The 26,693-nt window shown below is 41.6% G+C and overlaps 1 protein-coding gene across 3 annotated transcripts in view; it reads right to left on the minus strand.

Moving 5' to 3' along the window:
• unm_sa1614 (un-named sa1614) overlaps positions 1–23,983 on the minus strand; it is a 259,429-nt gene extending 235,446 nt beyond the window's left edge. For 2 of the 3 annotated variants that reach the window (XM_072556198.1, XM_072556197.1), the window contains exon 1: positions 23,683–23,983. In XM_072556198.1, coding sequence (XP_072412299.1) covers positions 23,683–23,808 — 126 coding nt within the window. In that variant the 5' untranslated portion in view covers positions 23,809–23,983. The remainder of the gene's footprint in view (positions 1–23,682) is intronic. The other variant, XM_072556200.1, reaches the window with a different exon arrangement.
• Between the last annotated feature and the right edge of the window lie 2,710 nt (positions 23,984–26,693).

Below are 26,693 nucleotides of genomic sequence, written 5' to 3' on the forward strand. Positions count from 1 at the left end.
AATGGGCTGAGAAGTAGCAGATAGAGTTTAATTCAAATAAATGCGAGGTCCTGCTTATTGGGAAAGCAAATCTTAGCAGGACTTGTACACTTAATGGTAAGGTCCTAGGGAGTGTTGCTGAACAAAGAGACCTTGGAGAGCAGGTTCATAGCTCCTTGAAAGTGGAGTCGCAGGTAGATAGGATAGTGAAGAAGGTGTTTGGTATGTTTTCCTTTATTGGTCAGAGTATTGGGTACAGGAGTTGGGAGGTCATGTTGCGGCTGTACAGGACATTGATTAGACCACTGTTGGAATATTGCATGCAATTCTGGTCTCCTTCCTATCGGAAAGATGTTGTGAAACTTGAAAGGGTTCAGAAAAGATTTACAAGGATGTTGCCAGGGTTGGAGGAGCTGAGCTACAGGGAGAGGCTGAACACCTGGGGCTGTTTTCCCTGGAGCGTCACAGGCTGAGGGGTGACCTTATAGAGGTTTACAAAATTATGAGGGGCATAGATAGGAGAAATAGACAAAGTCTTTTCCTTGGGGTCGGGGAATCCAGAACTAGAGGGCATAGATTTAGGGTGAGAGGGGAAGGATGTAAAAGAGACCAAAGGGGCAACTTTTTCACGCAGAGGGTGGTACATGTATGGAATGAGCTGCCAGAGGATGTCGTAGAGGCTGGTACAATTGCAACATTTAAGAGGCATTTGGATGGTATATGAATAGGAAGGGTTTGGAGGGATATGGGCCGGATGCTGGCAGGTGGGACTAGATTGGGTTGGGATATCTGGTCGGCATGGACGGGTTGGACCGAAGGGTCTGTTTCCATGCTGTACATCTCTATGACTCTATCTGCTCCCGGCTTACACTTCCCCTTAGTCACGCTGACTTCATTATCTAGTTCCTTACAGGCTTTAGTTACTACCTCCTTGCTATCCACTAACTTCATTTGGTTCCCACCCCACCCCTTCCACATTAGTTTAAACCCTTCCCAACAACGTTAGCAAAAGCACCCCGAAGACATTGGTTCCAGTCCAGCCCAGGTATAGACCATCTAATTTGTAATAGACCCTTCTCCCCCAGAACCAGTCCCAATATCCCAAACATCTGAACCCCTACCTCATGCACCAACTCTCAAGCCATGGATTCATCCTGCCTATTCTTTCATTTTTACTCTGACTAGCACATGGCACTGGTAGCAATCCTGAGATCACTGTCTCTGATGTCCTACTTTTTAAACTTGGCTCCTAACTCCCTAAATTCAGCTTGTCGGACCTCATTCTGTTTTTTTGCCTAAATCATTGGTGCCTATATGCATCAGAACATCTGGCTGTTACCCTCTCCCTTCAGAATGTTCTGCAGCCGAGGAGGTGACATACCATTCATGAGTTTCGCTTTCGACCAAGGAACCACCTACCTACTCCCCTTACAATTGAATGCCCTATGACTACAGCCCTTCCACTCTTCTTACCACCGTACTGTACAGCAGAGCCAGCCATAGTGCCATGAACCTGGCTACTGCTGCCTTCCCCTGGTGAGCCATCTCCCCGAAAAGTATCCAAGATGGTATACCTGTTTTGGAGGGAGATGATTGCAGGGGACACCTGCACTGCCTTCCTGCTCTTTCTCCACATTTTGGTCACCCATTCCCTTTCTCCCTCAGCAATCCTAATCTGCAATGTCACCAATTCACTAAACGTGCTATCCACTATCTACTGAGCATCATAGATGCTCCAAAGTGAATCCATCCACAGCTCCAGAGTCGTACAGTGGGCAGTGAAGAAAGCTAATGGCATGCTGCCTTCATAACAAGTGGGATTGCATATAGGAGGAAAGAGGTCCTCCTGCAGCTATACAGGGCCCTGGTGAGACTGCACCAGGGGGTATTGTGTGCAGTTTTGGTCTCCAATTTGAGGAAGGACATTCTGGCTATTGTGGGAGTGCAGAATAGGTTCACGAGCTCAATTCCTGGAATGGCGGGACTATCATATGTTGAAAGATTGGAGCGACTGGGCTTGTATACACTTGAGTTTAGAAGGATGAGAGGGGATCTGATTGACACGTATAAGATTATTAAAGGATTGGACACTATGGAGGTAGGAGGCATGTTTCCGCTGATGGGTGAATCCAGAATCAGAGGACACAGCTTAAAAATAAGGGGTAGGTCATTTAGAACAGAGTTGAGGAGAAACGTCTTCACCCAGAGAGTGGTGGATATATGGAGTGCTCTGTCCCAGAAGGCAGTGGAGGCTAAGTCTCTGGATGCTTTCAAGAAAGAGATGGATAGAGCTCTTTAAAACAGTGGAATCGAGGGTTATAGGGATAAGGCAGGAACAGGATACAGATTGTGGATGATCAGCCATGATCATAATGGTGGTGCCAGCTCGAAGGGCTGAATGGCCTACTCCTGCATCTATCGTCTATTGTCTATTTTCATGTGGTCGAACAAGAGCTACAACTGGACACACTTCCTCCTTGCGAAGGAGTCAGGGGCATCAGCCATGTCCCTGAGCTCCCACATTGAGCAACAGGAGCATAACATGGGTCTGAGATCTCCTGCCATTTTCTATCTTAAACTTAATTTAGTCCAACTATAATATCAAATAATAGATTAATGAAAAAAGAAAAAAAGAAAATTTTTTACCAATCACACAATTAAAAAAATAGAAAACACACCACAAAGTCTTTTGTTTTGGTTAGAGGAGGAGAGCAGGTGGGAGACACTACACGTGTAGTGTCTTGGGTTCAGCCACTGCCCAAAGGCATCAGTTCACTCACTTTCCCAGAGCACAATTCGACTGCTCCCACTCACTCCTCACTCTTATCGCTCCCACTGCTGCTGCAAAATGGAAGCTGCTGGTTCTCAAGGTAAGTCCTTTCAGAGAGAAATTTATCTTCCTGGCAGCCCCCCGCTCTCATCACTCCCGCTGCTGCTGAAAATGGAAGTGCTTACTCTTGAGATAAGTCCTTTTAGAGGGAAATTTACCTTCCCAGCAGCCCCCAGTCCTTGCTCTCAACACTCCTGCTGTGTAGGTTAGGTGCATTAGCCATGGGAAATGCAGGGTTACAGGGACAGGGGGGGTGGGTGTCGGTGGAATGTGCTTCAGACAGTTGGTGTGGACTTGTTGGGCCTAATGACCTGTTTCCACACTGTGGGGATTCTATATAAAAAGTCTGCTCATGAGTTCAGCCTGCCCCTGTTGACACATTTGCCAGACACCTTGAAAATCAAGGCTCGGCTGAGCTTCAAGTCTGACTGGTGCATTCAGTGAGGAATTATTTACATAACTTGGAGGGAACTATGAGCTTTGTTGTTTTATTACCTTGGAATAACACTAACCTTGTTTGAAATTGTTTCTCTATGTCTGAATATTAATTTGCACTGGGTTAGAAGTTTCCTAAATGGGACTTTCAGTTTGACTGCCAAAACTGTCAATGTCATCTAAGGAACATTATCTTTTTAAAAAACATTTCAAGACTTGCCAATGTTAATATATGATGCATGGTTGTATACTAGTACATATTGGTTAGTGGGCATGTGGACAGGCTGGAATGTAAGAAACATGGTACATGGAAGGAGCATGAGAGATATGAGGGACTTATGAGAAGACAGGAGGGGGCACAGAGACAGCATGTGGATGATGGTGAGGGCTCAAAGCCTATCAACTATGAATATAACTGGTCCAATGTCCCAATAAACAGAGCTTTGCATTCTAACCTGCTGGCACGGTCATCCTTCCAACTTCAGAGGGAGCCGGCATGTTTCTAGCCCATGTCCAGATTCTCAATGGGACCACGGAGTTCTGAAAATTCCTAACTTCCAATAATTGCTTAGACCTTTGAGAATAAGAGTTGAAAAGTCATGTTGAAGCTGTTCAGGACATTGGTGAGGCCTCTTCTAGAATACTCTGTCCAGTTCTGGTTGCACAGTTATGGAAGGATATTATTATGCTGAAGAGATTTATCAGGATGTTGCCGAATATGGAAGGCTTGAAATATGAAGAAAGGTTAGATAGGCTGGGACCTTTTTCACTGGAGTGTGGAAGGTTGAGTGGCAACCTTATAGAAGTTTATAAAATAATGAGGGGTATAGGTAGAGTTAATGGTATTGTCTTTTCCCTAGGATGGGTGATTTCAAGACTAGGGTGGCATAATTTTAAGGCGAGGAGAAAACTTTAAAAAAAAAAGAGGCAAATCTTTTTTACACAGAGGGTGGTTTGCATGTAGAATGAACTTCCTAAGGAAGTGGTGGATGTGGGTACAATTACTACGTTTAAAAGACATTTGAATAAGTACATGAATAAAGTGGTGCTGGAAAAGCACAGCAGTTCAGGCAGCATCCGAGGAGCAGTAAAATTGACGTTTCGGGCAAAAGCCCTTCATCAGGATAGGGCTTTTGCCCGAAATGTCGATTTTACTGCTCCTTGGATACTGCCTGAGCTGCTGTGCTTTTCCAGCACCACTCTAATCTCGACTCTGGTTTCCAATATCTGCAGTCATTGTTTTTACCTAAGTACATGAATAGAAAAGGCTTGGAGGGACATGCGCCAGAGCAAGCAGGTGGAACTAGTTTAGTTTGGGATTATGTTCGGCATGGACTGGTTAGCCCAAAGGGTGTGTTTCTGTGCTGTATGACTATGACCTGCTCCTTTGATTAAAATCCAGCTCAATGTTTCAGTCAATGACCTTTTATTAGAGCTGGGAAAAGTTAGAAATGTGATAGGCTTTAAGCATGTGAAAGAAGAGTGGATGGGAATTTGAACAAACTTACATCTGTGAAAGGGTGGAGAGCAGGAGAGAATAAATGACAAAAGAGTTGGAAGGCTAAAGGGAGTGGTAATTGGGCAAGTACAGAATTGCCTGGAAGATGTATGAAAGCAGAATGAGCAACAGTTATGCAAAAGACAAAGGAAGAAAAAAGCAAGTGAATAAATTAAAAACTAGCAAATAAAAAGCAAACAAAAAAGGCAGAGGTTATAGTCTGAAACCATTATACTCAATTTGAATAGAAAAATTGCTGTTGATAGGTGAAATGCTGTTCTTTGAGCTTCTAGTGGGTTCATTGGAACAGTACAGGAAGCTGAGAATGAAGAGGTCCAAATGGAACAAGGTGCAGAATTGAAACGACAAGATGACTGGAAGTTCTAGGTTCTGGATTAGTGGTGCTGGAAGAGCACAGCAGTTCAGGCAGCATCCAAGGAGCTTCGAAATCAATGTTTCAGGCAAAAGCCCTTCATCAGGAATACCCTGTCAACAGATTGAAGCTGTTTTGCAAAATCACCTTAATCCTACAGTCTGTCATTCCCTGTCCAAACTCCTCTGCCTACTCAACTCTTAAGACAACTTCTTCAAAGTAATTTATTTGACCAAACTTTTTTTTTACAAATTGTACCTCTGTGAATCTCTTTGGAAATTTTTGGAATTCATGTTAAAACTACAATGTAAATGCAAATTATTATTAGTTCTTTATTTATTTCAACATAGAGTCGAATTGATTACATATATTTTTAAACAATTGCTTTTATAAAGTGTTTTTTACTAGCCCGGATGGTCAAAAAAAAAATTTCAGAGCCTTTAGAAGTGTAGTCAACTGCTGAAACGTAGAGAAACAACAATAAATGTTCTTACAGAAAAGTCCCACAAACAGCAGTGACAAAGTTATCAGTTACTATTTTTTAGTTGGCAAGGGGTGATCAGAACCTGGGAAGTTGGGGAGAGGGGAGAGCAGAACACAGAGCAGAGGTGGCTGCATCAGGAGCCAGGAGCGAAGCAGAGTGAGCGTCAAAGGGAGAGAGCCAGGGGAATTGCAAAAGAAGGGAGACAGAGGGGCTCCTGTGTTTGGGCCCTCCTTGTCAGCCTCTCTCCTGGCTCATAGGCCCACCTTGCCACTCCATCCCTCCCTACTCTGGCTCCTGGACCCTCCTTGTTGTCGTTGATCCACTGTGTCTGGGCCATCTTCCCTCCTTGCTCCAAGCGATTTCCCTCTGCCATTCAGCATCCTCTCTCCCCACCATTTCAAAATTGCAGCATAAACTACACATATGCAATAGTGCTTTTGAACATGATGTCACTTGTAAAATACATGTGATGATATACAGTGTTTGGAAAAGTGTGCATGCTTGTTTCTGAAGTAGTTGCAGGTGGCAGGAAGCATTGCCATTAAGAATATTGCCCTCATCTCAATAACACAAAGATAATGCAAGGTCCTTTAAAAAAAATTGCAGCTCTCATTTTTTTCTTGCTCAAAGGTTGGTTCTGAGACATGACACATTGTATTCAAGATCAGCAATGTATATACTGCAAAGATGCAGAACACAGCATTGTGTGTTGTATGGATCAATTTGACAACAGATGGAATCAGAACACGTTCAATATTGGATTTTTGGAAAGAAAACAGGAACATGTCGCTTTCAGGTTTAGGAGGAAACTATGGGCAAACATTTCCCAGCCCTTAAGTGGCAAGGAAGTTGGGAAAATATGGAACAATCTGATTCTTGATATCAAGAAAAACAAATTCCAATTTTCCTTTAATTTCTGAATCTTGCTATAAGCACAGCTACCTTATTTCTAATATTTTTGCATCTCATTAATAGCTAACCTTACTTCATTTTGATGCAGCTTGCAATCCTCCCCCTCTGTCCTGAGAAGCCATATAGTGCCAAATCCAGACAGCTTACCAATTGTTTTCCTTCATCTACCAAAGTTGGCATCAGCAAACAAAAACCCTCACCCCATTATGATAGCTACCAACCTAGGATCCACTTCAGCCTTTTAGGACTTCACTTTGAAGCTCAGGGACAGTTTTGACTTGCATGCTCCTGCTAGATTGCTTTCCAGAGGGATATATGGCTACCTCATGTATTTATACAGGACTCATTTTATAGCTCTAAGTCTCATTCCTTAGTACTCATTCATTTTGCACTTGGAGTGCAGGAAGGTTTAAGTAGTTGAGGAAGATGAGGTGGGTGACAGCTATTGAGTGAAGGTGTTGCATGCAAAGGTCAAGTTGGTAGCTCATGTGTTGGTGAGGTTTGTGTGCATTAGCAGAGTGAGAACGATTGTGAGATCACAGACATAAGATGATGGCACTTAACCTTGCAGGGCACAGAAGTTCACTGACCTTTTTCCTGTACTGCTGTGCATTCCATTTGACACTGGGGACATCATTAATGGAGGCAGCTATCTGTGTCCAGGCTGGCTGCATTTGGTTTCTTAACTGCCTTTGGTGGTTCACAAAGTACAGGACAACCATCCTATTTACTACTCATTGACCATGGCTTTGAGATCCCTCTCTGGATAGGTAGGTGCCAGCTTCCCTTGCAGCATCTGAGATAGAATACAGCCGGGTTTTAAATATGGTGCTTCTGCCTAGACCAGAGGCAATGGGAATTTTATCTCTCCAGCCACGTTATTACATGAGAAGAGCATAAGAGAGGTACAATTACTGATGTGAGGAGCAGAAGACAGCATGGGAGTAGTCACTGTAAGCAGTGATGGAACAACCTCCACAAAACCCTATTAAAAAAACCCTTAGCCAAAAATGAGAAAATTAAGCCCTATTTTATAGGGACGTGACCAGAAACAAACCAGAAATTAACTGGATGTAAAAACAGATTTTGATTAACATATCAAAAGCAAGAAAAACCTTGTGTTTAAATAGCACCCTTTCATAATCTTGGGACAACTCAATACTGTATATACTTTGCTGTGAGTTAAGTACATTTGAAGTGAAATCACTATTGTAATTTCATGAACAATGGCAGCCAATTTATATCCTGATAAAGGGTTCTTGCCTGAAATGTCAATTCCCCTGCTCCCCGGATGCTGCCTGACCTGCTGTGCTTTTCCAGCACCCCACTCTTGACAGCAATTTATGGTTTACAAATACATGAGCACATAATTTACTTTCATGATGTTGGTCGAGGGAGAGATATTAACAAGGACATCAGAAGAATTCCTTGAAAGAGAAGTCACAGGTAGATAGGGTAATGAAAAAGGCATTTTGAATGCTTTCCTTTATTGGTCAGTGCACAGAGTATAGGAGTTGGGAGGTCATGTTGCGGCTATACAGGACATTGGTTAGGTAGACCACTTTTGCAATATTGTGTGCAATTCTGGTCTCCCTGCTATAGAAAAGATGCTGTGAAACTTGAAAGGGTTAAATAAATATTTATAAGAATGTTGTTGGAGTTGGAGTTGGAGGGCTTGAGCTAAATTGGCTGGGGCTATTTTCTCTGCAGCGTCGGGCACTGAGGGGTGACCTCATAGAAGTTTATAAAATCATGACGGACATGGACAGGGTAAATAGACAAGGTCTTTTCCCTGGCGTGGGGGTCTCCAAAACTAGAGGCCAAAGGTTTAAGGTGACAATGAAAAGATTTAAAAGGGACCCAAGAGAAACTTTTTCACGCAGGTGGTTCAGGTATGGAATTAACAGAGAGGAACGGTACAGGCTGGTACAATTCTAACATTTAAAAGGCATCTGGATGGGTATATGAATAGGAAGTATTTAGAGAGATATGGGCAAAATCCTGGTAAATGAGACTACATTAATTTAGGATATGTGGTTGGCATGGACGGGTTAGACTGAAGGATCTGTTTCTGTGCTGTACACTTCTCTGACTCTATGACTCTAATATTCCCCTCTCCTCTTCAAATATTGGATAAGGGTAAAATGCAAACTCATTCTTGCATTCCCCGCAACTGTAATTTTCATATTTTCCTTTTGGTAATGGATCAGTGATTTGATGCAGCATTGATGCCACCAGTGTAGCATAAGACAGCAAATGGGTTGACTGGCAGATATGCTCAGCATTGTACTTGAAAACCAATTTCTAATTTCAGCATTCTTCTTTCTGTGTATCTCAGATAAATTATATACATTGCCATGAATTTTATGGTATCAACTTCAATGTTGCTATCCTAAGGTTACATGTTCCTGGGAGTTGAATGGAACTCACGGGAGGGGTGTATGAGTGGCCTGAGCCTCCCCATGTTCTCAACCTGCCCACTGCCTCTACAATCACTGCTCTCAGATAGGCTCCCATGATGATAGGCTCACAGCAACGTCAGGCTAACAGTCCCAGTGGGAGACGTGGGCATTGTCTGGATAGGCGATGAACAAGAGGGCAACTTAACATAGCTACTGCCTACAAGATGTTAATTAACCAAATCTAAAGGGTTGGAGTGCCATCAGGCTGAACAGCGGGGGCTGCAATCTTTCATCTGAGGCCTTGTGCCCTTGGTTTCTTGCTGGAAGGCAGCATTGACTGAGTGAATAGACTCTGCACCATAAAGCTTCAATGTCAGTAGAATATCAGTGTCAGGACAAGGTGATGCCTAATTGGGGCCTTAATTGGAAAAATTGGTAACTAGCCTTCATGGATCAACTAAGCTCCAGTCTACTCCCGGGAAACCTCCTTGGTGGTGGGGATTGTAGCAGAAAGCCATCCAGACATAACTGAACCATAGTTTCCAGGAACCTTCTGCACCCCTAACTCCAACACCATATCCATAGGGCCTGGGAAATTTTGTACTAATCTGAATCAGAACCTCACACCAAATATTTCATTATGTATTTTCGATTGACACTTCAATATTATTGAGTAAGTGTTGCAAATTGCAGGTGCCATCTTTCAGTTCAGCTGTTGAACTGAGGCTCAGGTGGATGCAAAAGATTCCATGAGACCATTTGAAGAGGAGCAAGGAACCTCTCCTCAAAAAAAACCAAAAGAACTGCAGATGTTGTAAATCAGAAACAAAAACAAAATCAGAACTTGTTGGAAAAGCTCATCAGGTCTGGTAGCACTGTGGAGAGAAATCAAAGTTAATGTTTTAGATCCAGTGACTCTTCTTCAGAACTAAAGGAAGTGTTTCTGTGCTGTTTGAGTCCAAGATCCTACCTCCTGGTGTCTTGTTGATTTCTACCACTCATCCAACAGCTAAAAATCGTTATGCTGGTCATTTATTTAATTACTGTTCACGGCACTTTGCAATTCATAAATTGGTTTTTGCCTTACCGACATTTCAACAGTAGCATAATTTCAATGACCTGAGCTGCAGACCAGCGCAGACTCACTTGCTCCATCTGCTCTTTTTTTCTCTCTTTCTCAACTTTAGAAGGGCTGTATTGTTGGACTTTTAACTTTATTTCTTTATTTTTCTTATTTATACTGAAGATTTTGTACCTAGATATCTTTGTACCATGATGGCATTGGAAATGGCAGCTTTGTATGTCTTTCACTGTACTCATGTTTCCCTGTATTTATGACAATAAAACCTAAATCTAATTGCTTCTGATATGCCTTTTGATGTCCTGTGATGACTTGTGGTTGTGAAGATGCTACAGAAATGCAAGTTCCAACTTTCTTAATCTGCACATTTGAATGACAAAACCTGAACTGCACTTCTGCCCTTTACTTGCATCACTACTGCAATGATAATCAACACTGTTCCACAGACAAGCAGGTCAATAATAAGTGATCAAACAAAGCAACTCCCCCTGTACCGACTGGCTTGATCAGCCCGTTGTATGTCAGACATCATTCAAATGCTACTTTTTCAAACATATTGTGGAATATACTTCATACTAACTTAGTTTATTTTGAAGGTTGCTAATGCCAAACATATCAGTACCTGCTGCATTATCACAACAGGGTTAAGTTTAAAAAATGTACTGTGTAAACACCATTATCTCTTTATTATTATGTTTTAACCATTGTTTTGAAAGGATGGCTGCATGATTCATAAAGTCATAGAGTCACAGAGATGTACAACATGGAAACAGATCCTTCAGTCCAACTCGTCCATGCCGGCCAGATGTCCCAACCTAATCTAGTCCCAGCACCCGAGTTGAAAGCAAGCGACCTAACAGTAGCTGATTAAACAAGCAGTAATTGGAATGATTACAGAAAATCTGGGACTGAGGTGTTCTACATTCAAATAAAGCTCTGTTTGGCAATAAGATATTGATTGGTCCATGGACTAGTAACCAGCTACCAATGACAAGAGCATTTTCCTTGCCAAAAACAACATGATTGGTTGTCAGGTAATTGAACAGCTTAGGACTAAGAACATGATACAGAGAAGAGTTTTGATCTACACTGGTACAGGAGTGTTCTTTCCAATTCCTGCAGTCAAAACACATTTAAAGCCAAGGAAAATAATTTCAATTTTTCTTCAGCTGTAATTGCAAGCTGTGATTTTTCAATTGATAAGTTGGAGATATTTTATAAGCTAACCAGCCATTTTGTATCTCTTGCAAACCAGTGGAAGCATCCAAAGAAAGACAACTGAAAAACAATGTTCTGAACAGAAATCACTAAACCGCTGCCCAGTTGTTGGGGTTTGTTTGTGTGTGTGTTATTTATGATGTTATATGCAATGGGTTATAACTGTTACCTGCAGTTAGAATCTAATCACTGACAATAAATAGTAGTTCATGTTCAGTGATCAGTGTTTTCTATGAAGCTAGGTCTGAAAGCTGGCTAAATTGAGGAACATTGTGTGTTATGTTAACATTCTTAATCTCGCAAGGAATTAAGGGAAAAGAGGAGAGTACGGTTAAGTGGCGTTGAAATGCCGATCAGCCATGATTGAATGGCGGAGTGGACTCAATGGGCCAAATGGCCTTACCTCCACTCCTATTTCTTATGGTTATTCCTTAACTTTTGTGATGTATCTGGGATTACCCGAGCTTAATTTCCAGTGCACTACTTCAGTGAGTCATGACAACTACTGAATGCACAAAAGTACTAATGCTATGAAGTTGAAGGCATGTACTGTACCTTTAAGAGAAAGTGAAAGCTGTCTTGCACTGACAGCTTGCAGGCACCAGTCATGTGACTGACTAGCAGTCTCAGAGTGCACCAGAAAATTGAAAATATGTCACATTTAGCTATGAAACAAAGACATGAGTTTTGGATGCTGTTTTCAAAACAGTTCAAATTTAACCAAATCAGTTTACATTCTGCCCCAGAATACTAAAACCCAAACAATCTGAATTTATTGTTTTTGCCAATCTCAAACCAAAGAGATGATCTAATGTTTGCAGTATAAAGAAGTAGACATTTTAACAGAGAGAGCAACCAACTACCAATGCCAGAGTAACTGCCAACAAAACACTCCTTATTAAAAGGTACATTTTCACATGAAACACCTTTGCAACAAAAGATCGAAGATGACACAATGAGATCTTTAGCTGAAAGAAAGACACCATAAGAGACAGCTGCTTATGGTTTTAAACTCAAGTTGATGTAATTTTATGGGGACAGTATCATGTGATAGAGTGGGAGGCAGATAACAAGCATTTAAGAGAAAGGATACTTAAGAGTTTTAAATAGTTGTTGTAAAACATTCACTTTTAGATTCAAAGAAAATTTTTTTAAAAAATTTAAATAATACAATTTGGGAGTTCTCGGTCACTCATAGTTTAACAGATTATGAGGTGAGATGAGCTTTTCTGGGTGTTTGGTTTAATTGTCAGAAAGGTTCATTGCCATGTCGTAAAAATTGTTATGATCCTTATGGGGAAACCACAATCCAAAACAACCAAATTTACAAATTGACCCACAGACAGGAAATTACCAATAAGACTTCACTTTTTGTAACTTTTACTTTAACACATATCTAAACAAATGTAAATTAAACATGAATTAACAAACTGAAAGATAAATTTCATTTTTAATCATTGATTTCGACAAAGAAATGTCTCACAAAAGCCACAAACTACACGCTGGGTTTTCTCTATGGACACCCCAACAGCAGCAGAGAGATGGAAAAACAGATTGGACAACAGATCTTGGAAAGGTATCGATCTAACAGAGTTGCTGTTATGGGCGACTTCAACTTTCCCAATATTGATTGGAATCTCCTTAGTGCAGCAAGTCTGGATGGAGCCGATTTTGTCATGTGTGTCCAGGAGGGATTCCTGACTCAATATGTAGATAGGCTGACTAGGGGGAAGCCATATTGGATTTGGTGCTAGGCAACAAACCAGGCCAGATATCAGATCTCTTGGTGGGACAGCATTTCAGTGACAGTGACCACAACTGCCTCACCTTTACTACTGCCATGGAGAGGGATAGGAACAGACAGTGTGGGAAGGTATTTAACTGGGGGAGGGGAAATTATACTGCTGTTAGACAGGAGCTGTGAAGTATAAATTGGGAACAATTGTTCTACAGGAAACGTACAACAGAAATGTGGAGTTTGTTTAAGGAGCAGTTGTTGCGAGTGTTGGATAACTTTGACCCAACAGGCAAGAAATGGTAAGGTGAAGGAGCCTTGGATGACAAGAGAAGAGGAACTTCTCATCAAGAGGAAGAAGGAAACTTACTCAAGGTTGAGGAAGCAAAGATAGACAATGGACAATAGGTGCAGGAGTAGACCATTCGGCCCTTCAAGCCAGCAGCACCATTCATTATGATCATGGCTGATCATCCACAATCAGTATCGTGTTCCTGCCTTATTCCCATAACCCTCGATTCCACTATCTTTAAGAGTTCTATCCATCTCTTTCTTAAAAGTATCCAGAGACTTGGCCTCCACAGCCTTCTGGGGCAGAGCATTCCATACACCCAACACTCTCTGGGTGAAGAAGTTTCTCCTCATCTCTGTCCTAAATGGTCTACCCCGTATTTTTAAGCTGTGTCCTCTGGTTCTGGACTCACCCATCAGTGGAAACATGTTTCCTGCCTCCAGAGTGTCCAATCCTTTAATAATCTTATACACCTCAATCAGATCCCCTCTCATCCTTCTAAACTCTAGTGCATACAAGCCCAGTCACTCTAATCTTTCAACATACGATAGTCCTGCCATTCCAGGAATTGAGCTTGTGAACCTATTCTGCACTCCCTCAATAGCCAGAATGTCCTTCCTCATATTTGGAGACCATAACTGCACACCAATACCCCAGGTGTGGTCTCACCAGGGCCCTGTACAGCTGCAAAAGGACCTCTTTGCTCCTATATTCAATTCCTCTTGTTATGAAGGCCAGTATGCCATTAGCTTTCTTCACTGCCTGCTGTACCTGAATGCTTGCTGTCATTGACTGATGTACAAGAGCACCTAGATCTCGTTGTCCTTCCCTTTACCTAACGTGACTCCAATTAGATCGTAATCTGCCTTCCTGTTCTTGCCACCGAAGTGGATACCACACATTTATCCACAGTAAACTGCATCTGACATGCATCCGTCCACTCACCCAGCCTGTCCAAGTCACTCTGCATTCTCATAACTTCTTCCTCACTTTCACCCTGCCACCCAGCTTTATCATCAGTAAATTTGCTAATATTACTTTTAATGCCTTCGTCTACATCATTAATATATATTGTAAACAGCTGCATTCCCACCACCGAACCCTGTTGTATCCTACTGGTCACCGCCTGCCATTCCAAAAGAGACCAGTTTATCACTTCTCTTTGCTTCCTGTCATAGAGTCATAGTGATGTGATCTGCCTATCTGACAAACCCATCTATATCTTCCTGTAACCTACAACCATCTTCTTCACTATTAACCTTCCTGTCAAACTTAGTGTCATCTGCAAACTTGGTTAACATTGCATATTACAAACAAAAAGACTCCTAGTCCTGATCCTTGTGGTAAACGCTCCAGGGAAAACAGCCCCAGCCTGTTCAACCTTTGCCTATAGCTCAAATCCTCCAACCCTGGCAACATCCTTGTAAATCTTCTGAACCCTTTCAAGTTTCACAACATCTTTCAGATAGGAACAAGACCAGAATTGTACGCAATATCCCAACAGTGGCCTAACCAATGTCCTGTACAGCCGCAATATGATCTCCCAACTCCTGTACTCAATATTCCGACCAATAAAATAAAGCATACCAAATGCTTTCCTCACCATCCTATCTACCTGTGACTCCACTTTCAAGGAGCTATGAACCTGTACTCCAAGGTTTCTTTGTTCAACAACACTCCCTTAGACCTTACCATTAAGTTCATAAGCCTGCTAAGATTTGCTTTCCCAAAATGCTGCACCTCGCATGTATCTGAATTAAACTGCATCTGACACTTCTCAGCCCATTGGTCACGTGCTCTGCTGACTTCAAGGATCTGTGAATGATTATCCCAAGATCCCTCTGTGCCTCTAAGCCACCCAGTGTCTTGCCATTCATTAGATACTCTCTCATCCAGTCACTGAAACAGCCTTCTAGCACTACCCTATTACTAAGCCAGTTTCTGGTTCATCTCATCAATTTCCCTCAATTCCAAGTGCTTTAACCTTCTCAATCAGTTTCCCATGTGGGACTTTGTCAAAGCTTTGCTAAAATCCATATAAATTACATCAACTGAACTTCCCTCATCCACATACTTGATCATATTGTTTGAAAATTCTAACAAATTTGTTAGGCATGACCTCCATCTGTCAGCCAGCCAATTTTCAATCCAAGTCAGTATTTTGCCTCAAAACCATGTGCCCTAATTTTGCTCACTAATCTCCTATGTGGGATTTTATCCAAGGCTTTCGGAAAGTCCAAATACACTACATCTACTGGTTCTCCTTTGTCTATCTTCATAGTTACAGACTCAAAAAATTCCAGAAGATAAGGCAAGCATGATTTCCCCTTTGTAAATCCATGCTGACTCTGACCTATCCTATTACTGCCACCCAAATGAGTCATAATTTCAACTTTTATAATTGACTCCAGCATTTTGTCCCACCAATGATGTCAAGCTAACCAGTCTATAATTCCCTGTTTTTTCTCTCCCTCCCTTCTTGAAAAGTGGGACAACATTAGCCACCTCCAATCCACAGGAATTGATCCTGAATCTATAGAACATGGAAAATGATTACCAATGTGTCTATGGTTTCCAGAGTTACCTCCTTAAGTACCCTAGGATGCAGACCATCAGGTCCCAGGGACTTATCAGCCTTCAGACCTAACAGTCTATCCAACACCATTTCCTGCCTAAAATAAATTCCCTTCAGTTCACCCATTACATTCAGCCACTATTACATTTGGGAGATTGCTTGTGCCTTCTCCAGTCAAGACAGATCCAAAGTACCTACTCAACTCTTCTGCTACATCCTTGTTCCCCATAATATATTCACCCATTTCTATCTTCAAGGGCCCAATTTCAGTCTTAACCAATTTTTTTCTTTTCACATACCTAAAAAAGCTTTTTCTATCCTCCTTTATATTTTTGGCTAGTTTGCCTTTGTACCTCATTTTTTCTCCACATATTGCCTTTTTAGTTATCCTCTGTTGCTCTTTAAATGTTTCCCAGTCCTCCGGCTGCCCGCTTATCCTTGCTATGTTATACTTCTCTTTTATCTTTATACAGTCCTTAACTTCCCTCGTCAGCCACAGCCGCCCCCGCCTCCCCTTAGGCTCTTTCATCCTCTTTGGAATGAACTGATCCTGCACCTTCTGCATTATATCCATAAATACCTGCCATTGTTCTTCCACTGCCATCCCTGTTAGGGTATTGAACCATTGAACTTTAGCCAGTTCCTCCCACATAGCTCCATTGTTCAACTGCAATACTGACACTTCTGATTCTCCCTTCTCCCTCTCAAAGTTCAGATTAAAACTTATCGTATTATGTTCACTACCTCCTAATGGCTATTTTACTTCGAGGTCCCTGATCAAATCTGGTTCGTTGCACAATACTGGATCCAGAATTGCCTTCTCCCTGGTAGGCTCCAGTACAAGCTGTTCTAAGAATCCATCTCGGAGGCACTCCACAGACTCCCTTTCTTGGGGTCCAGTACCTTCCTGATTCTCCCAGTCTACCTGCTTGTTGAAATCCCCTATAACAACTGTAGTAATAGCTTCGCAACAGGCCAATTTCAATTCTTTATTCAACTTACACCCTACATGAAGGCTACTGTTTGGGGGCCTGTAGATAACTCCCATTAGAGTCTTTCTACACAGAATTTCTCAGCTCTATCCATACTGACTCTACATCTCCTGATTCTATGCCCCCCCCCTTGCAAGGGACTGAATATCATTCCTCACCAACAGGGCCACCCCACGCCCTCTGCCCGATCAAGCATATCTTTGGAGAATTACAGAGTAGCTAGAAAGGAACTCAAAAATGGACTGAGAGCTAGGAGAGTGCACAAAAAAAGCCTTGGCAGGAAGGATTAGGGAAAACCCAAACGTATTCTACATTTACATGAGGAATAAGAAAATGATTAGAAAGAGGGTGGAGCCGAACAGGGATAGTGGAGGGAACTTGTGCCTGGAGTCTGAAGAGGCCCAAAATGAGTTTTTCGCTTCAGTATTCACAAGAGAGAGGGACCTTGTTGATAGTGAGAACACTGCAAACATAAGCTTGAACAGATTGATATTAAAAAAGTGGATGTGCTGGAAATTCCGGGAAGCATCAAGATAGATAAGTCCTCAGGGCCTGACCAAATATATCCAATGTTACTATGGGAAGCAAGAAATGAGATAGCTGCACCTCTGGCAATGATCTTTGCATCCTCACTCTCCACGGGAGTAGTACCGGATGATTGGAGGGAGGCGAATATTGTTCCTCTGTTCAAGAAAAGGAATAGGGAAATCCCCGGGAATTACAGACCAGTCAGTCTTACGTCTGTGGTTTGCAACGGACTGGAAAGGATTCTGAGAGCCTGGATTTATAACTATTTCAAAAAATGCAGTTTGATTAAGAATAGCCCGCATGGCTTTGTAAAGCCATGTCTGATGAAGGGCTCCCGCCCGAAATATCGATTTTCCTGCTCCTCGGATGCTGCCTGACCTGCTGTGCATTTCCAGCACCACTCTAGTCTTGACTCTAATCTCCAGCATCTGCAGTCCTCACTTTCGCCATGACTTTATGAGGGGCAGGTCGTGCCTCACAAGCCTTAGATAGAAAAGTACAGCACAGAACAGGCCCTTCAGCCCATGATGTTGTGCCATGTATTAATCCTAATCTAAAACAAAATAACCTAGCCTAAGCACCCCTTAATTCACTACTGTCCATGTGCATGTCCAGCAGTCTCTCAAATGTCCCTAATGACTCTGCTTCCACCACCGCTGGCAATGCATTCAATACACTCACAACTCTGCGTAATGAACCTACTTCTGACGCCTCCTCTATATCTTCCGCCAAACACCTGAAAACTATGACCCTTCACGGCAGTCAATCCTGCCCTGGGGAAAAGTCTCTGGCTTTCAGCTCTATCCATGCCTCATATTACCTTGTACACCTCGATCAGGTCATCTCTCTTCCTCTTTCTCTCCAGAGAGTAAAGTCAGAACTTAGTCAACCTCTCTTCATAAGACAAACCCTCCAGTCCAGGCAACTTTGTACCCTTTCCAAAGCCTCCGCAGCTTTCCTATCATAGGGTGACCAGAACCGGACACAATATTCCAAGTGTGGTCTTTGGGTTTTGTACAGCTGCAGCAAAACCTTACAGCTCTTAAACTCAATCCCCCTGTTAATGAAAGCTTATTGAGTTCTTTGAGGATGTGAAGAGACAAGCTGATAGAGGTCAAGCCGTGGATGTGGCGTATATAGATTTCAGTCAGGCATTTGATAAGGTTCCCCACAGTATAGTGTGTTAGTGGGTTTGTGGACTACCATGATGCCAAGGGATCTTAGTAGTCTGGCAGTCATTTCCGAGATGTCTTTGATGTAAGGGAGAGTGGCTAGGGTTTCTGAATGTGTTTCATCTGCTTGTTTGAGTTTGTTGTAGAGAAATCAGCGGACTGTGTTCATAGGGTACCCATTCTTTTTGAGTACACGCTATAGGTTCACAAAGCAGAGGAAAACCACCTGTACCGTGTATTCAAAAAGAAAGGGTACCCTATGAACACAGTCTGCCGATTTCTCAGCATCAAACCCAAACAAGTAGACAAAATACACCTAGAAACCCTCATCCCTCTCCCCTACATCAAAGACATCTCAAATGACTGCCAGACTACTCAGATCCCTTGGCATCATGGTAGCCCACAAACCCACTAACACACTAAAACAACAGCTAATAAACTTGAAAGACCCTGTGCAGACAACAAGCAAAACTAATGTCATTTACAAAATACCATGCAAAAACTGTAACAAACACTACATTAGACAAACAGGCAGAAAACTAGCCACGAGAATATATGAACACCAACTAGCCACAAAAAGACAGGACCCTCTCTCACTAGTATCCTTACATATGGATAAGGAAGGACACCACTTCAACTGGGACAATATATCCATCCTAGGACAAGCCAAACAAAGTCACTCATGAGAATTCCTAGAAGCATGGCATTCCAACCGAAACTCTATCAACAAACACATCTAGTTAGATCCCATCTACCACCCCCTGAGAAAAAGCACAGGAAATGACATCACCACAGGAAATAACAAACACCAAAGAAACACAAACACATAACTAGAAAGCAGGAATTTTCAGTGCTTCACCTGAGGCCTACTGTGGATGTTACCTAGTAGGGTGATGAAACAGCTGGAAATGAACCTTCAAGCTCAGCGAGCAAACCTACATGCAAAACCTCAACCTGAGCTACAAATCTTCTCAAAACATGCTCGCAGCCAAGTCTCGTTGAACATTTCCCACTCTCAATTTACAGCTATTTAAATAATAATCCACTTTCCTGCTTTTGCTACCAAAGTGGATAACCTCACGTTTAGCCACATTATACTGCATCCACCATGCATCTGCCACTCACTCCACCTGTCCAAATCAGACTGTAACATCTCTGCATCCTCTTCACAGCTCAACCTTCCACTCAGCTCTGTGTCATCTGCAAATTTTGAGATATTACATGTGGTTCACTCATCTAAATAATTTACATTACGAATAACAGGGGTCCTGCTACCAATCCCCATGGCACCCCATTAGTCATTGCTTGCCTTTCAGAAGATGATCCATTTATTCCTATTCTTTATTTCCTGTCTGCTAACCAATTTTCTATCCATCTTAATACACTATCCCCAATCCCAAGCATTTTAGTTTTATACACAAGTCTCTTATGTTGGACCTTGTCAAAAACCTTCTATAAGTCCAAATAAAGCACATTACACTGGCTCCACTGATCAACTCTATTGGTAATGTCATTGAAGAATTCCAGTAGATTTGTCAAGCATGATTTCCCTTTCATAAATCCATGCTCAGTACATCTAACACTGTTCTTTAACTGTTCTGCTATAAAATTCTTAATCATGGACTCTAGTATCTTCCCACTACCAACATCATACTTGCTGGTCTATACTTTCCTGTTTTCTCTCAACCTCCCTCTTTGAGTAGCCACCCTCCAATCTGTAGGCACTGTTCCAGACTCTGAAGAATCTTGGAAGGTGACCACCAAGCATCCAATATTTATAGGCCTCTACTCATTGTGATATTTGTGGTAGTAATTATGCTTTTGACTCACAGCATCAATGAATTACTTCAAAATACTATCAGCACTGCAACTCACTATTGCTTGTGTAAGAAATGTAATTAATTTCATTTGTCAGATCTCAATGGTGCAAACAGCAGGGTGCAGAGTATTTTAATGCTAATGATAGTCTGTTCTTAGTTAGGGAAAGCCCTTTGTGGTAAGGTATTGTAAGTAATGAACAAATTAAGGTAAATCATTTGAAATTTTAAATATACAACAGATCTTAGTCTCCCATATTCAACTCTTTATAGTGCCAAGATATTTCAAAATATATTTCTGCACTGCCAAAAGGAGAAAGTAATAGAGGAAGTTAAAAAAAAGTATACAACCTCAGGACAAGGGGTTATCCAAGAGATAGTTTTGAAGTTTAATCTTTGCTGTAATGAAAGTAATCATAGTAGTCAGCTTGTTCACACCTAGGTCCCACAAAGCCAATAAGACATATGGTAAAAAGAAAGAACCAAAGAACTGCAATGCTGGAAATCAGAAACAAAACCAGAAACTGTTCTTCAGTTCTGAAGAAGGGTCACTGGGCCCAAAACATTAACTCTGATTTCTCTTCACAGACGCTTCCAGGCATGATGGGATGACCATATATCCTGCGAAAAAATGTTTTATTAAAGCTTGTTGAGCATATCAGAAGCACTTACCCACTCTTGGAATAGTGTCATGGAATCATTTAAACCCACCTGTGAGGGCACAAGTCTTCCAAAAGGTGGGGAAAATATCCCACAATAAAGTCACTAAACTTATATTCACCGATCTAGACTGCTTCTAGTCCTCAAATATAGTCATGGGAATAGGGATACACAAGAGAAAGAGGATGACATAGTAAACCAAAGATGCTTCGAGAGCTCCGTCCATACCTTTGACCACTACCATCTAGAAAGACAGGACATCAGATACTTGGGAACAATGGGTGCAAGTTACTTTCCAAGCCACTCACCATCCTGACTTCGAAGTATATTGCCATTCTTTCACTGTTGCCAAGTCAAAATCCTGGAATTACCTTCTAAACACATTGTAGGTCCACCTACAGTATGTGAACTGCAGCAGTTCAAGAATAAAAGGTCACTATCACTTTCTCAAGGGAAACTAGGGAAGGAAGATAAATGCTGGCCTAGTTAACAATGCCCATGTCCTATGAGGACATATAGAAAAAAGTGTATCCTATAGGCAAAGTCTTTTCCCTGGGGTCGGGGACTCCAGAACTAGAGAGCATAGGTTTAGGGTGAGAGGGGAAAAATATAAAAGAGACCTAAGAGGCAACTTTTTCACACAGAGGGTGGTACAGGTATGAAATGAGCTGCCAGAGGAAGTGGTGGAGGCTGGTACATTTGCAAAATTTAAGAGGCATTTGGATGGGTATATGAACAGGAAGGGTTTGGAGGGATATGGGCCGGGTGCTGGCAGGTGGGACTAGATTGGGTTGGGATATCTGGTCGGCATGGACGGGTTGGACCAAAGGGTCTATTTCCATGCTGTACATCTCTATGACTCTATGACAATTAGCTCATTTTACAAATTCTGAGAGACCCTCCTGTATGATTCTACCATTTTACTTTTAGTTCTTATTCCAGGTCTTTACAGCTTTTTGTTTTACTTCAACAATTAGTAAAGATATTCCAGTAACAAACATTGAAGTGGAGTTTAATTCTAAGGCAACGTAACTTAAATTACAACATCATTTTTAATTGGACAAGATTATCTTTCATAAACACACATGCAGACACACTTCTAATTTAAAATGGAACATGTTTCAATTGTGGCACTGTTTTTGTACTGCCAATGGTAACCGTTAGGTTGTAGTTTTTTGCACATTACAAAATGAACTATTCTGACACAATAAAATGACTATAGAGTGATAAGTTGCAACTTTTATAATCATATTTCTCTGCATGCTGAATTGACAAACTCGTACATTCTGCTGTGGAGAGATAATAAATAGAAGCCAAATACTTTCCTTCAATGAACAAGAAAAACAGAAAATTACGAGAGTGTTTTCATGTACCTTTAGCAACTGATTCTTGTGGTAGGATTGGCGTATGCTGTGAAAGCGTTTAGCTTGGTTTAGTATAGACAGATGGAAAAATACTAAAGAAAGTTTCCTTTGCCTACGACTAAATTTTACACAATCTGCAACAGACCTATTTGGGAAATTACTCAACCAACCACTATTAGTTTACCAAGTCTTCCAGAGGGAATTCCTCAAAGTTCCCTTTCCCAATATCCTGTTTAACTTTTGCCAATCAGGGTTGTTGCAATCATCTTCAAATTTATTAGATAAAAAAAGTCACAACCATGAAATATCATTTATTTTATAAAAACAGAAATAATTATTTTCCTTCCTGCAGAAATCATATTTTACTCATCACTTCATTCAGTTCAGCATTAAACAAATCCAAGATTGCAAACATGATCTCATCAGTTTAAAAGCTTTAAAGTCCCACTTCATGGAACAATCAAAAATGTGGCAATGTACAACTTTAAAGATTGTTCAATATCTCTCCCATGCTTTACATAGAACGAAAAGCAATATCAAATACAGTTTGTATTTTAAAGCCAACTCTCCAAATACAAATGATCATTTATTCTAATTTGTCTATAATTAATTATTATAAAGTGGAAAATCCAAATAATATGTACTCTCCGTACTTCACAGAGCCACATTCACAATTTGATTTTGAAACTTTGTAAATTTGCCCTGCCAACAGTTATTTTTACGCATTTATCCGTGTAAGATTTAGGGATCCGTTTGCTGCTAATGCAGTGAATTTCTACAGGTGAAGAAAATTCTGGGCTCAAAGTACGATTTCAGCAATGTTCACTAGAGCTTGCACAGAGAACAAAATACACAACGTAAAATAATGGCAACTTGAGTCCTGATGTAGAGCAGAGAATTAGGAAAGGAGGTACAGAATTGTCAAACGAAGAGGGAATACAAAATATGCGTTAAGATTAAAATGAGATGTCAGGGGCACAAGGCAGAAATGTGTTCTTAGAGTTTGCCATCTTGATTGTGAGGTTGGATGAAGACAAAAGGAATAGATCCAGGGGAGGGGTGAAATTGCGAATCAAAAGGAAAACATAGGTATTTATGATTCAAATATCAAAAGGGGGGCTGTTTGAACGGGATAATGAGAATTTGCGGAGCTGGACAACACAGACTGTGTTCCGAGCCACAGTTTGTCACTCAAAAATCTTAGATGCAGGAAAGCAGAGAGAAATGAGACAGGGAAGAGTTGGACAGCTAGACGTGCCTGACACATAAATAACAATGATAAACAATATCAGTGAGCAGCAGTCAGCCGGGGTGGGGTTGAGGGGGAGCTTTTACCTCCTCGAGTGCAGTCACTGTGTTCCTGCAGTTTGCCATTTTGGTGGTGAAGGAGGAGGTTGTCGGCGAGCTGTGGTCCTCCAGAGTTTCGCGGATAAATTCTTGCACAGAGATCACCTCCGGCATGTTTTCAAGTGTCGGTTTGTTTTCCCTCGCCGGAATGAGGGGAGAGGTGGGTGGGGGGGGGGGGGAGGGAGAGGGAGAAAGGTGAAGTTTCAGCTAAGGGACAGAACGAGAGACTCCAGGATCAGTGACACAGACCACCCTCCTGTTGCCGCCCGCCCGTCTCTGCCGGCGGTGCTTGGCTTCACAGGGAAGGAAATGCTGTGGACGGTGCACGCGCCGCCCGCGCGCGTTCCCGCCGCGGCCCCCAAAACGCCGCCCGTCCGCGTGCTCGCGCCCGCGCGCCGCCCGCTGGCACCAACCGCCGCCCGCGCGCCTCCCGCTGGCACCAACCGTCGACTGTGTCGCGTGGTCAGTTCGTTCGCTCGTTGCGAGCTGTCCGAGGTGAGGGAAGGAAGGGGGAGGGAAATTAGCATGGAATATATTACAAATGTTTAGTTTGCTTTTAAATTGAACTAATTGCAAATATTTACTTTTCTTCTTCCCACTTTCAGCTTTTCCAAAACCATGTTATATGGGGCAGCCTCAATGGATCAGCTTGATGTCAACTGTCAATTTTTATTTTTGGATTTAAGGCTGAATTATAGAATTATTAAAAAGTCCACTGCCCAGAAAAATGCCACTTGGTCCATCATGCCTGCATGACACTAGTTCAAATTTATAGCATTTACATGTGAACAGGCAGAACTGGAGCAAAAATACAGTTCGTTCTAGTTTCCTGTATCTTTCAATGAGAACATGTGTGATCTCATTGTGTTAAAAGTTCTCCTTACCCATCTACCTCCCCCCATAACCTTTAATTCCCCTACCAACCTCTTGTAAATATATTCAGTGACCTGTCCTCAGTACCTTCTGAGGTGGAGAGCTCCAAAGTTCCATAATTTCTGAGAAAAAAAATTCCCCCAAATCTGACCTAAAAGGGAAACCCCTAAGTTTTACCATACTGCTTCTCAGTTCTGGACTCACCCACAAGAGTAAACATCTTTCATTGTCCAACTTGTCAAGACCAGTCAGAATCTTTTACACTTCAATGAAGTCATCCCTCACTTTTCTAAACTCCAGTGGAAACTAGCTCAGCCTGTCCAACCTGTCTTCATAAGACAACTCACTCACTCTAGATATCAGTCCAGTAACCTTCTCTGAACAACCTCCAGTGGCATTTACATTCTTCCTTGTAATAAGTCCAAACTTGGCCACAGTATTTCAGATGTGGTCTCATCAGTGCCCTGTATAACTAAACCATAACGTCCTTTTATGTCAAATTCATCTCATAACAGAGTAGAATATCATTATACTTCTTGATTATGTGCTACACCTCTATATTAATGTTTTGTGACTCATACACCAAAACTCCTAAATCCCTCTGTGTTTCAGGATTCTGCAATCAATCTAAATTTAAGTAACAGCCTTTTTAAATCTTCCTGCCAAAGTGAACAACTTCACATATTTCCACTATATGCTCCATCTGCCAAATTGTTGGCAACCCACTCATATCTGACTGCGATTTCCTTATCTTCTCTTCACAACATAACGTTCCTACCTATCTAGGTGTGGTCTGCAAATTTAACTACCATGTCTTTGATCCCCTCATCTAAGTAATTGATGTAAATTGTAAAGAGTTAGGTCTCACTTCAGACAGCCCCCAGGACTTCACTCTTCATATCTTGTCAATCAGACATAGATCTTTCAGGCATACTCTCTGGCAGCCAACCAATCTTTTGTCCATGCTAATGTGTTAACATATAAACCACAATATTATCTACAATCTGACACCTTCTACACACCTTCTAGAAATGTAAGTTTAAAACATCTACAGGCTCCCTTTTATCTGCAACAGTTGTTCAAAGAACTCCAATAAATTGAACATGATTTCCATTTCATGAAACCATGCAAGCTCTTCCTATCTTCAATTTTTCTGTGTGCAGCTATAATTTCTTTTAAAATCGATTGGCCTACAGTATCATGTTTTCTGCCACCCTCCCTTCTTGAATAGAGGAGCTATATTTGCTACTTTCCATTCTGATGGAAGCTTTCTGAAAATTCTAGAGAATTTTGGAAAATGGACACCAATGCCTGCACATGGCTTTGTGTGTAGGAAATTGTGTCTCACTAACTTGATTGAATTATTTTAAGAAGTGACAAAGAGAATTGATGAAGGCAGAGTGGTGGACATTGTCTATGTGGACTTCAGTAAGGTGTTCGATAAGGTAGACTGATTGACACAATTAGATCAAATGGAATACAGGATAACTACCATATATACTCGAGTAATAATCAATCTCATGTAAAAGTCGACTCCCTATTTTTGGCCAAATAATCTGTAATTTCCAGTATCTCTCGTGCAAAAGTCGACCCTAGTTCTTCAAAGATAACAGATCAACTTTTTTATGAGTCAGCGTGCCAGCTGTCACGTCCCACTCCAGCTTTCCAATCTGCCGGTTGTTCTGCTCCGCTCCCAGTCTTCCAGTCTGCTGGTTGTTCCGCTCACTACCAATCTTCCAGTCTGCTGGCTGTTGTATTCCATCCGGGATTTCAGAAATACCATAAGTCATTCTTTTTTATTCGTTTAGAGATTAATTGGGCTTCTGCTAATGATATGGTATGAATTTAGACAGGCATGAATTTCAGCCCCTCAAAAATGGTGTCCATGTAATAGTCGACCCCATAAATTAAACATTAAAATGTAGTCCAAAAAATTTGACTATTACTCGAAAATATATGGTAACTATTTGGATGCAAAATTTGCTAGAAGATAGGCGATAGAGGGTGGCGGCGGAGGTTTGCTGTTTGGACTGGAGGACTGTGATCAGCAGTGTGCCGCAGGAATCAGTGCTGTGTCCACTATTTTTGTCGTTTTTGTAAATAATTTGGATGTGAACATAGGAAGT

The sequence above is a fragment of the Chiloscyllium punctatum genome, chromosome 37 (genome assembly GCF_047496795.1).
Source record: "Chiloscyllium punctatum isolate Juve2018m chromosome 37, sChiPun1.3, whole genome shotgun sequence".
Classification (NCBI taxonomy): domain Eukaryota; kingdom Metazoa; phylum Chordata; class Chondrichthyes; order Orectolobiformes; family Hemiscylliidae; genus Chiloscyllium; species Chiloscyllium punctatum.